The 12,619-nt window shown below is 30.8% G+C and overlaps 1 protein-coding gene across 1 annotated transcript; it reads left to right on the plus strand.

Annotated features, from left to right (window-relative positions):
* The first annotated feature begins 4,487 nt into the window (after window positions 1-4,487).
* LOC132271630 (putative RING-H2 finger protein ATL21A) lies at window positions 4,488-8,237 on the plus strand. The gene is made up of 2 exons (XM_059773080.1): window positions 4,488-5,193; window positions 7,606-8,237. The coding sequence occupies exons 1-2, from the start codon at window positions 4,497-4,499 to the stop codon at window positions 8,028-8,030; spliced, it is 1,122 nt and encodes a 373-aa protein (XP_059629063.1). The 5' UTR covers window positions 4,488-4,496; the 3' UTR covers window positions 8,031-8,237.
* Window positions 8,238-12,619: the final 4,382 nt, after the last annotated feature.

Here is a 12,619-nt window from a genome sequence, read left to right on the forward strand (position 1 = left end):
TTTGGTGGCAGCGGTCCAGCGGAAGTATCATCGGGTCAGCGGATGGGTCTTTCTTCCCCTAAACATACGACACCGTATTGCATGAAATACTGGATTTATATTTCTTAAAACATTATTCATTTTTTGATCCCAAAAAAAAAAAAAATAAATAAATAAAAATACTCATTTTCATATTTTCTGTTAATTGTGTGAATTTCGAATGAATTTTACAATAAGAGTGAAGTTAGATGAAACTGAGAGAGTTTTTAAAAAATATTCAAAGTCAAAAATTTTAATGTAACATAATATGGAGTTAAATTCAAGATGACCCAAAAAGAAAATTGCATTTAAAAATTTATATCTCGCTAATAACATGTAAAAAGTTACTTCAGATCATTCTGTTTTTAATTACTGGAGCGCTTTGGTTTTGTTTTTATTATTTTATTATTTTTTATATTACTTTTTTCTTTTTCCTACCAGATTTGGTGACCTATCTCAAATTTCACTTTAAAAGGTTTTGGCTAATGCTACTTATGCTATTATTTCATAAATAGAAAATGATATAAATCACTAATTTAGGTTTGTAATTTTGTATGGAGTTAGTGGCTATTTTTGTCAGTTTATTTGGTTGTTTTTAAAAGTAATCTTTTTAATATAGAAAAGATCTTAATATATACTAATGCTATTATTTCACTTTATAAGATTTTGGCTAATGCTACTAATGATATTATTTCATAAATAGAAAATACTATACTTCACAAATTTAGGTTTGTAATTTTATATGGAATTAGTGACTATTTTTGTCAGTTTATTTGGCTGTTTTTAAAAATAATTTTTTTACAGTAAGAAAGATCTTAATATATACTAATGCTATCATTTCATAAAAAAAATTCAGACACAACAATTATTTATTTATTTTGAAAGTTTGAGCAAATGGTATAAATATAAATTTTTTTTTTTTTTGGGCTTCGGCCTTAAAAAGGTAAACCATAGGCAGACAAGAGGGCTCAAGCCCAAAAAATGACCCAACCTACAAGACAGCAGCCCAATATCCCAAACAAACAAATATCCATCACAGTATTATGAAACCCAGGGCTAGGGCACCGTTAAGATTGGACTGAAGTTGAATACTTTTTCGAGTATTTTGATATACTCGAAAATAAAAAAGTTACTACAACGAAAACAACATGTACAATCGTGGTCCAAGATGATAAAAAATATTAGTGATGGCTAGAATCCTACCATCGGATTATAAGCAAATATTATCTAATATCAGGATTGCAAGAAAGAGTGTTGGTGAGTCTACAATGGAGTTTTACAATATAGAAAGTGGTAACAAAGATGATGATGATAATTTAAAATATACAATATACAATATACATACCATGACTGATAATTTAAAAGAACTATACACAGAACACGAGATGATGACAATGAACAGTTCAATGAGGGGCTTGGGGACTCTTGCCATCCAAGTAATCACACGAACCCCATATGTGAAGGAATCACAAGTTTCTTGTGTCTCTTTGTTCTTTATTTATTTATTTATTTTTTTTCGGGTTAGTGAATCAAAATTTTCTTTTCATCTATGAAATTTGTTTATCAATCACAATTACTGTGTTTTATCTTCATCATTGAGCCAAGGCAAGCCTTATTCTAAACCGTCTTGTTGAATTGACTAACCATTACAAGTCTACATGCATTTGGAACTAGTTGCTATTGAATTTCAAGTTGGACCCAGTCTTTCTCAATTTTTATTTTTTTAATTTTTAATTTTTATTTTCGATGTTGTCTGAAGAAGCTCCTAAAGTTTACAGAGGTAGGAAAGCAACACTAGTAATCCTAATCCACTTCACTTTTTAAGACAAAAAGAAGGGCTCTGCATTATTCAAGTGGTTTATCCAGCATTTCTTTATCCCAAATATGTCTTGGTCCTTTATATTTTTTAGAGAAAAGACCGTGGGTTGGTTTTAAAAGTTTAAATTATTAAAAAGTGTGTAACTTTAAACTTATATTTAAGGTCATAATTTTCGTTAAATACGAGTATGATTCTCGTTTTCGTAGTCATTAAAATACCTTTCTAATTGTTTACAGCTCACGCGTATAGCCTGAAAACTTTTCACACGTTATAGGAGAATCCTTCAATTCAATTCTCAACCTTTGTCCCATATCATATGAGGTTAGGAATACCAAAGCAGAAACAGAGTTTGATTGAAATAAAAAATTGAACTAAACTATAGTTGGAAAAAATGAAAAGTAGTAGTAAATGCTTAAGTTTTGAGAGAAAATATGATTTTCTTTAGAGAAACTATTGAATAGGTTCATAGTTTTATATCTGTGTACATTATATTTTTGGCTAAGTAGCTCCAAAGTCTATTAAAAAATTTTGCAATAATAATTTGTTAATTCTTTCAGACCAAACAATAGAAGAGTTTATGAAATTACATTATATATTTGGCATTCCATTACTCTGCACCTTGGTTTATAATTCATAAATTTTGATCCCAAGTTTGAATTCTACTAAACTCTATAGTTTATTTTGTCCAACCATTTCAAATCTAATAAAATTAATTTCCTTGATTCTAGCTATTATACTCTATATGTTTGCCTTTATTTTCGAGTAGTTTATAGTTGTATTATTTTTTATACCCACATTTATTGACCATAATTACGATCCCATCATGCTTGCTGAGTCAAAATCTTGCAATAAAGTCGTCAAAATTTTATAATCAGCTTTGTATTTTAAAAATCATGAAGCTGTATTACTAGCTTTTAAAATAAATGGTTGGCGCGGTCCCCAACACTTATCCTTCTTTATTTTTCTTTTTTCCTTGTTTATTTATTAAGTTGAGATATTTTGTAAATAAGATTATAATAGATATATATATATATATATATATAAATAAATAAATAAAGGATGTTTCAAAGATGTGAAAAGGTAAAAGCATGCATAAAAAAAAATATATGTTAGGCACCTATGTTATATTGAGTCTTCAAAAGGAGATGAAGAATATCACACACAATAGAGAAGTGTCATGTCTTTAAGAAAAACACATTTAATAATTCAATTTCATTATATCATAATCAAATACTTATATAAGAGACATTGTGTTACTATTTAACGCTCTAAAAAATAAAAATATTAAACAATATGAATATTTAATAATGTCCATTTATTTTTTATTAAAAAAATTTGACACATCCAACAAATAAATAAATATTCCTTCACACATGTACCAACCCCTTATAATTTGAAGGCAAGAACATACATTAAGCAACAATTAAAATAAGCTCTCACAACTCGAAAAGATAGATGACAGAAAGATAAAGATAACCAAAATGCCAAACGATACATCACTCGACCGCATGCATTAGGCTGCCAAACAGGCCTTTAAACAGTCCATATTTGCAATTAATAATCAACTAAAGACCATGTTCATCGTTACTATATATATATATATATATATATTTCAAAATTTATTTTTATAATCATATGGCCAACCATATGATTCAGATCAATCTGTTCCCATCCTACAATGTGATGTGTGACAAATCATTAATGCATTTGTTTATAATTCAAAGTAGAAACTTTCCATGAATTATTTAATTTTGTTTGGTTTCGAGCATAAGCAAAAGTTTTGAATGGGTCACGAACACTCCATCAAGTTGATAATTGAAAAAAACTGTGGCTTTGTCATTGCCCCCATACACCAAGCAAATCATGAATTGAAAGATATAACAGTCTTGAGAAATAGTTAATTTATATTTTATTGAGTGAATCGAAAATTCAAAACATTAATTATAATATGAGTTAATTTGAAATTGTGTCCACGGTTCCGAGTTCATATTTCTAATAAATAAATCGAGAAACGTTACATAAATTATACATTAGTTCAAAATACAAGTTCATGTGAAAATATATTCATAAAAGCACGAGTTCATGTGAAAACGTGCTATAAGTGCGAGTTCATATAAATGTGTGTTTTCACGATGAACTCATATTTCTAATATTAAATGAATTAAGGAACATTATAGACATCTTCGAAGGAAAATGATTCTTAAACAAATTTGTTTAACTTGTATAGCAAAAAAGTTATTATCACTTTGATATGGTGAATAGAACTCACGCTTAAATATTCATTCCATCAAATAAATAAAATTATTCAACAAGATAAATAAGTCTAAGTATCATTCTTCTTAATTAAAAATAAAAGTTGATATGAAAATGTCATCCAATTTTTACGAGTTCATGTGGAAGTGTGTTGTCACTTGTCACCCTGAGCATGTATTTTAGTCCTCGTGTTATGCTCTCTCTCTCTCTCTATATATATATATAAATGAGCTAGCTGGGTGATCGTTGACCAACGAACCAGACCATTTACGTGTCTTTATTCTATGCAAGCAATCAGAAGGTGGAAATTGTCCCAATGTCGTTATATCTGATGGACCCTAGCACCAATAGGAATGTTATCAATTTAAAAGCAAATTCAGGCCCAAACCACCAACACGCCCATCAAATGGATACACACAAAACCAATACCGTCTGTCTCCTCCTCCTTTTCATCTCCTCCTTCTCCTCATACACGGTGGTGACAAGCACACAACTCTGCTCAAACTCCGCCTGTCGCCGGAGCGAGCCCTTGATCCGATTCCCTTTCCGGCTCCCAAACCGCCAACCGGAGCCCTGCGGCTATCCCGGTTTCGGACTCTCATGTGACGCCACAAACCAGACACTCATTAAGCTGCCAAATTCAGGGCAGTTCAGAGTCCAAAGTATAGACTACGGCACACAAGAAATATGGATTAATGATCCAAACAACTGCCTCCCGGCACGTCTGCTCTCACTAAACCTCTCCGATTCTCCGTTCCTCGGTGTGTTCTACCAAGATTTTACTTTGTTTAATTGCTCATTGGATTATACGAAGTACAGATTGAACCCTATAGCTTGTCTGAGTGGCTCTTCTTACACTGTTTTCGCTACGTCTAATACGGGAGCTATTAGGTTCTTGTCAGCCAAGTGCAGTTTGGTTGGAACCATTACTGTGCCTGTTCAGTGGCCATTTTATGAGCAGGTTCTGTCATCGGACCTCAGTGATGATCTTCGGCTCACTTGGGTTGCACCCAAGTGTGGTAGGTGCGAGTCAAGGGGTGGAAGGTGTGGGTTCAAGAGTAATACAAGTCGTGAAATTGGATGCTTTAATGCTCCTCAACATGGTAACTTCTTTTAACACTCTCAATTTATTTATTTATTTTTTATTATTGAATATAGTGTGACAAATTATAAATATTCTGCTTAAATTAATCTGCTGTCTTAGTTTAAATTTTTAGAGTAGAGAGTGATTAACATGATGATATCAAACCTGACTATAATGAAGGATGATCCATAGTAGAGTTGGGTACACATTGTTTGATTCTTTATTTTTTTTTTTTTTAAAGAAGCTTAATTAATTAAGAGATAATGTAAAAGAGATGAAAATTAAAAGAGAATGGCAGGAAATAGAAAAACTATTTTGATTATTATTATTTTTTACTTATTTAGTTATACAAGTGTTGAATGGTAAGTGTAAATTCTAGAGAAAAAGTAAGGTCTGAGTTGATGAAAAATCATTTTTTTTGTATAAATATTTGTTAAAGGTTAGCTAGTTTTTGTTTTCTAAGAGATGAAAATTAAAAAAATTATACAAAAACTTGTTTGGTTGGTTGATACTTTCTAGATTTATTTTCTGAAAATTTAATTAAACTAAAAGGAATATTTTCATAGCACGATTCTTTATAATTTTTTAAATATAATTTTATGTGTTTTAAATTTTGTAAAAGAGGTTTTCAGTTATACCTCTTTTAGAATAATGCTATATAGGTACAACCAAAAACTGGGGGTCCCACATGAATGCAAATAGACATGAACGACTATTTTCTTAAGTCACTCCTAATTACTTCACTTCTTTAGTAATTACCTTATTTTTCTGCTTCTCTGTTATTCATAAACTAATTTAAAAGTGCAATAAATGAAACAAACACTAAGAAGATAATTTTTGTTAAAGATATTTCTTATTTTTTTTTTAATATATATATTTTATTTAACAATATGGTGTTTTAAGATGGAAAGTAGAAGTTTAAAAGAAAACCAAGACCGCTGTGTTTATACTTTTTATTTAACAATATGTTTTTTTTATTTTTTTATTTTTTTTACACTTCACTGTATAAAAATCGTTGGTTTTTATGGAATAATGGAATGAGAATTGTTCATTTGATTAGGTCAACGGTCACTTTGCTATATAAAAATGGTTGATTTTTATGGAATAATAGGATGAGAATTGTTCTTTTGATTAGGTCAACGGTCACTTTGCTTGGAATACAGACTATCTTCCTTCATTTCACATATAATATATATATATATATATATATATATATATATATATATATATATAGTGGTATGTATATATACTAACGGTGATAGTGATATTAATTGAATTTAAATAACATGTACTTGCTAAAAGCAGATAAGAACATGTAAGAAGCTCTGCTAGGTAGATAACAGAAACTAACCTATCAAAAGTCAGAAATAAACATTTAAATTAATTAAGATAGACTACAATATAATTTTAGAATTAATAATAATATTTACTGTATTTGACTAAACAAAAAAAATACTAACACAAGTACAATAGCCAACAATTTGACTTTGAATGATATGTTGGTGGAGTCTATGATCCCACTCACACAAGTCTTAGTAACGTGTTCAAATTCAAACTTGATAGTTTTAATCATTATTAAACCCTTGTAATAATAGTATGTGTCACATAATATTTAAAGCTTATTGTATAATTATATATTGAAGATATAGAATGAATAATTTAATTATGAATGAATGAAAATAATAAAAGAAACCACAAAAATGATTGTTTTGATTGAATGGATGGAGCTAAAGCAACTTTATTTGTAACTATATTCTAAGAGAGATATTAATCAATCAATTTTTTGTTGTACGTTGTCAACCATTTAGATAAGCATAGACTATAATAATATATACATACACTATATCTCTACTACTCTGAAATTCACCCAATGAGAACACAGCTTTCCGCCAATTCCTCACTTCAACTGCGCTCAACGCTTTCCCCACTATTGTCATAGCTTTTGGATTCGTTGGCTTTGACAATTGAAGCAGCATTTGATTTTTTCAACTAGAGTTGTAATCAGATGTACTCGGTTCCATTGTAAGCAGACTTTAGATCTAATGTTGCATAGATCATCAGACAAGATTGTCTTTGTCTTATGTACACAAAAGTCAAGTGGATAACATTGATTACCAGCTTGGGCTCCACAATGGACCATTTCTAGTTGGGTTGGGTTGAATTGTCTGCTGGACTCTACAACTGGTCTGCATCAAACATCTCGAAGAGTACTTGATGGTCGTGGATCATGTGGTCTAGTCCGATCAAAACTTTTCGATTAAAAAATGTGGATTCAAAAAAAATTAATAAAATATTTTAAAGAGTTTTGTGATTTAACAAGTTCTTGATCCAAATGGTCGAAGACGTGAGTTCTCGTGAGAGTGTCCTCGTGATGGCTTTTAAGGTTGTGTTCCACGATTCATTGACATTTAAACTCGAATGTTGTTTTTAGGAATTCCGAGGAGCGCTCGATATGCAATCACCGTTGGAGCGGGAGTACCGGCATTGTTGTGTCTTGTTGGGCTTTTTTGTTACGTTTTTGGCAGGGTCAAATCCTATAATAGGAGGAACCACTCCACAGGAGAGTTCACATCCACAGTTGCTCCACAGCCCACCATCATTTTGGGCCTTGATGGGCTCACTATAGAATCCTACCCAAAAACAGTTCTGGGTGAGAGCCGAAGGCTGCCCAAGCCCGATGAGACCATGTGTCCAATCTGCTTGTCCGAGTACCGGCCCAAGGAGACGCTGAGGAGCTTGCCTGATTGTCAACATTGCTTCCATGCCAATTGCATTGATGAATGGCTCCATTTGAATGCTACCTGTCCCGTCTGCCGGAATTCTCCCCAGCGGTCACCACGTCCTCGGGACTCTTAACCTTTTTTTTTTGTTTTATTTTTATTTTTTATTTTTTATTTCCCAGGTAAACGCTTAGACTTCAAGAAAATGTGACAAAAGGAGAACAATATCATGTAAAATAGTTAATTTCCGTGGTTGTAAATTTTGGTTATTGGTGTCTTGTGTTGTACCTTTGTTTGAGGGGGAAAAAATGAACCCTGGTCAATGGCTATTTTTGTTCAATTATAGGGCATTTGGGCATGTGCAACTGTACAATCATATATATATATATATATATATATATGTATTTGTGGTTGTGGGTCAGGCCCCACATTGGCATGGAAAATTCTAATCTCTTTCTTTTCAGTCTCTCTTTGTTGAGGAAAATTCTATCATCTTTCCTGTTCTCCCACTTTTCTTTTCCCACTTCTTTTCTACCAAACCGTCCACTTTACTTTATCTTCTTTTTACTTTAGTGTGAATTTCGAATGAATTTTCTGTTAATTGTGTGAATTTCGAATGAATTTTACAATAAGAGTGAAGTTAGATGAAACTGAGAAAGTTTTTTTAAAATATTCAAAGTCAAAAATTTTAATGTAACATAATATGGAGTTAAATTCAAGATGACCCAAAAAGAAAATTGCATTTAAAAATTTATATCTCACTAATAACATGTAAAAAGTTACTTCAGATCATTCTGTTTTTAATTACTGGAGCGCTTTGGTTTTGTTTTTATTATTTTATTATTTTTTATATTACTTTTTTCTTTTTCCTACCAGATTTGGTGACCCATCTCAAATTTCACTTTAAAAGGTTTTGGCTAATGCTACTTATGCTATTATTTCATAAATAGAAAATGATATAAATCACTAATTTAGATTTGTAATTTTGTATGGAGTTAGTTGCTATTTTTGTCAGTTTATTTGGTTGTTTTTAAAAGTAATCTTTTTAATATAGAAAAGATCTTAATATATACTAATGCTATTATTTCACTTTATAAGATTTTGGCTAATGCTACTAATGATATTATTTCATAAATAGAAAATACTATACTTCACAAATTTAGGTTTGTAATTTTATATGGAATTAGTGACTATTTTTGTCAGTTTATTTGGCTGTTTTTAAAAATAATTTTTTTACAATAAGAAAGATCTTAATATATACTAATGCTATCATTTCATAAAAAAAATTCAGACACAACAATTATTTATTTATTTTGAAAGTTTAAGCAAATGGTATAAATTTTAATTTTTTTTTTTTTTTTGGGCTTCGGCCTTAAAAAGGTAAACCATAGGCAGACAGGAGGGCTAAAGCCCAAAAAATGATCTAACCTACAAGACAGCAGCACAATATCCCAAACAAACAAATATCCATCACAGTATTAATGAAACCTAGGGCTAGGGCACCGTTAAGATTGGACTGAAGTTGAACATATTTTCGAGTATTTTGATATACTCGAAAATAAAAAAGTTAAGACAAGGAAAACAACATGTACAATCGTGGTCCAAGAAGATAAAAAATATTAGTGATGGCTAGAATCCTACCATCGGATTATAAGCAAACATTATTATCACTAATATCGGGATTGCAAGAAAGAGTGTTGGTCTGAGTCTACAATGGAGTTTTACAATATAGAAAGTGGTAACAAAGATGATGATGATGATAATTTTGTAGAAGTAACCACTGATTCTCTAGAGATTGATTATGCACAAAATTATGTTGTTTCATCGCTTATAGTTGAAAATGGTGAAGTTAATTGCCGCAGATGCACCAACTTTTTTGAAAATGACTGATAATTTAAAAGAACTATACATAGAACACGAGATGATGGCAATGAGCAGTTCAACGAGGGGCTTGGGGACTCTTGCCATCCAAGTAATCACACGAACCCCATATGTGAAGGAATCACAAGTTTCTCGTGTCTCTTTGTTCTTTATTTATTTATTTTTTTCGGGTCAGTGAATCGAAATTTTCTTTTCATCTATGAAATTTGTTTATCAATCACAATTACTGTGTTTTATCTTCGTCATTGAGCCAAGGCAAGCCTTATTCTAAATTACAAATCTACATGCATTTGGAACTAGTTGCTATTGAATTTCAAGTTGGACCCAGTCTTTCTCAATTTTTATTTTTTATTTTTTTAATTTTTAATTTTTAATTTTTTTGTTGTTGTCGGAAGAAGCTCCTAAAGTCTACAGATGTAGGAAAGTAACACTAGGAATCCACGTCACTTTTTTAGACAGACGCCTGAGAAAGAAGGGCTCCGCATTATTCAAGTGGTTTATCCGGCATTTCTTTATCCCAAATATCTCTTGGTCCCTTATGTGTTCTAGAGAAAAGACCGGGTCGTGGGGCTCCGCGTTATCCAAGTGGTTTATCCGGCATTTCTTTATCCCAAATATCTCTTAGGCACATATGTGTTCTAGTGAAAAGACCAGGTCGTGGGTTGGGTCGTCGATGATAGGGACGACCGACTTTACTTTTTAAGACAGACGCTCGAGATAGAAGGGCTTCGCGTTATTCAAGTAGTTTATCAAACATTCCTTTAATCCAAATATCTCTTGGTCGCTCACGTGTTCTTAGAGAAAAGACCTATTCATAATAGCGAAGTTATCTCTAATGACCAGACTCAATTCATCCCATAAATGTAACCATTGACTCATATTGTGTCCCATAAATGTAACCATTGACTCATATTATGTCAGCTCACTAGTTGCCTCCCACAATTTCTTGTGACATTGCATTTCCATTCTGACCAGGGTTTTTCTAGTGTTATCAAGGATATATGTATTCAATCGCCCATGAACTAAAAAGATCACGGATTTGGTATCCGTTAGTTTCCGTTCGTTTCAAAAGTTTAAATTATTAAAGAGAATGTAACTTTAAATTTGTATCAATCCTTTTACCTGAGGTCATATTTTTGGTCAAATGCGTGTCGGTTTCAAAAGTTTAAATTATTAAAAAATGCGTAACTTTAAACTTGTATATAAAGTTATAATTTTCGTCAAATACGTGTATTGATTCTCGTTTCCATAGTCATGAAAATACATTTCTAATTGTCTACAGCTCACTCGTATAGCCTGAAAACTTTTCACACGTTATAGGAGAATCCTTCAATTCATTCCTCAAACTTTGTCCCATATCATATGAGGTTAGGAATAACAAAGCAGAAGCTGACTTTGATTGAAATAAAAAATTGAACTAAATTATAGTTGGAAAAAAATGAAAATTAGTAGTAAATGCTCAAGTTTTGAGAGAAAATATGATTTTCTTTACAGAAACTATTGAATAGGTCCATAGTTTTATATCTATGTACATTATATTTTTGGCTAAGTAGCTCCAAAGTCTAATTAAATTTTTTTGCAATAATAATTTGTTAATTCTTTCAGACCAAACAATAGAAGAGTTTATGAAATTACATTATATATTTGGCATTCCATTTCTCTGCACCTTGGTTTATAATTCATAAATTTTGATCCTAAGTTTGAATTCTACTAAACTCTATAGTTTATTTTGTCCAACCATTTCAAATCTAATAAAATTTCCTTGATTCTAGCTATTATACTCTGTATGTTGACTTTATTTTCGAGTAGTTTATAGTTGTATTATTTTTTATACTCACATTTATTGACCATAATTACGATCCCATCATGCTTGCTGAGTCTAAATCTTGCAATAAAATCGTCAAAATTTTATAATCAGCTTTGTATTTTAAGAATCATAAAGGTGTATACTGGCTTTTATTTAAAAATAAATGGTTGGCGCGGTCCCCAACACTTCTCCTTCTTTAATTTTCTTTTTTCCTTGTTTATTTATTAAGTTGAGATATTTTATAAAGAAGATTATAATATATATATATATAAATAAATAAAGGATGTTTAAGAGGTTTGAAAAGGTAAAAGCATGCATAAAAAAAATGTATATGTTAGGCACCTATGTTATATTGAGTCTTCAAAAGGAGAAGAAGAATATCACACACAATAAAGAAGTGTAATGTATTTAAGAAAAACAATTTTAATAATTCAATTTCATTATATCATTACATCAAAATAAGTGATCAAATACTTATATCAGGCACATATTTAACACTTAAAAAAATAAAAATATCAAATAATGTGAATATTTAATATTGTCTATATATTTTCTACTAATTTTTTTTTTTTTGACACATTCAACAAATAAATAAATATTCATTCCAGACACATGTACCAACCCCATATGCTTTGAAGGCAAGAACATACTCCCTCTAATGCATTATAGATGTCCACATTTAAAATTCACACATTTAAAGACACTAGCTTTTATTACATTGGTTTTTAAATTCATTCTTTTTAAATGTTATTTTTTTAATGGGGTCTACCATTTTGACACACGGAAGGAGTACGTTAAACAACGAAGAAAAATAGCTCACAGCTCGATAAGACTGGTGACGGAATGGTAAGAGAACCAGAATGGCAAACGTTGCATCAATGGACCACATGCATTAGGCTGTCAAACAAGCCCTTTAAACAGTCCTTTGCAATTAATAATAGACTAAACACCACGTTCATCGTTACTATATATATATTTCAATTTTTATCTCTTAAAATTTCTGTTAACTTAATATGTTTTTGGCGTCAGAAAGATAT

The sequence above is a fragment of the Cornus florida genome, unplaced genomic scaffold, assembly GCF_030987335.1.
Source record: "Cornus florida cultivar Cherokee Brave unplaced genomic scaffold, ASM3098733v1 CherokeeBrave_3.0.0_Hap2_Chr08, whole genome shotgun sequence".
NCBI lineage: Eukaryota > Viridiplantae > Streptophyta > Magnoliopsida > Cornales > Cornaceae > Cornus > Cornus florida.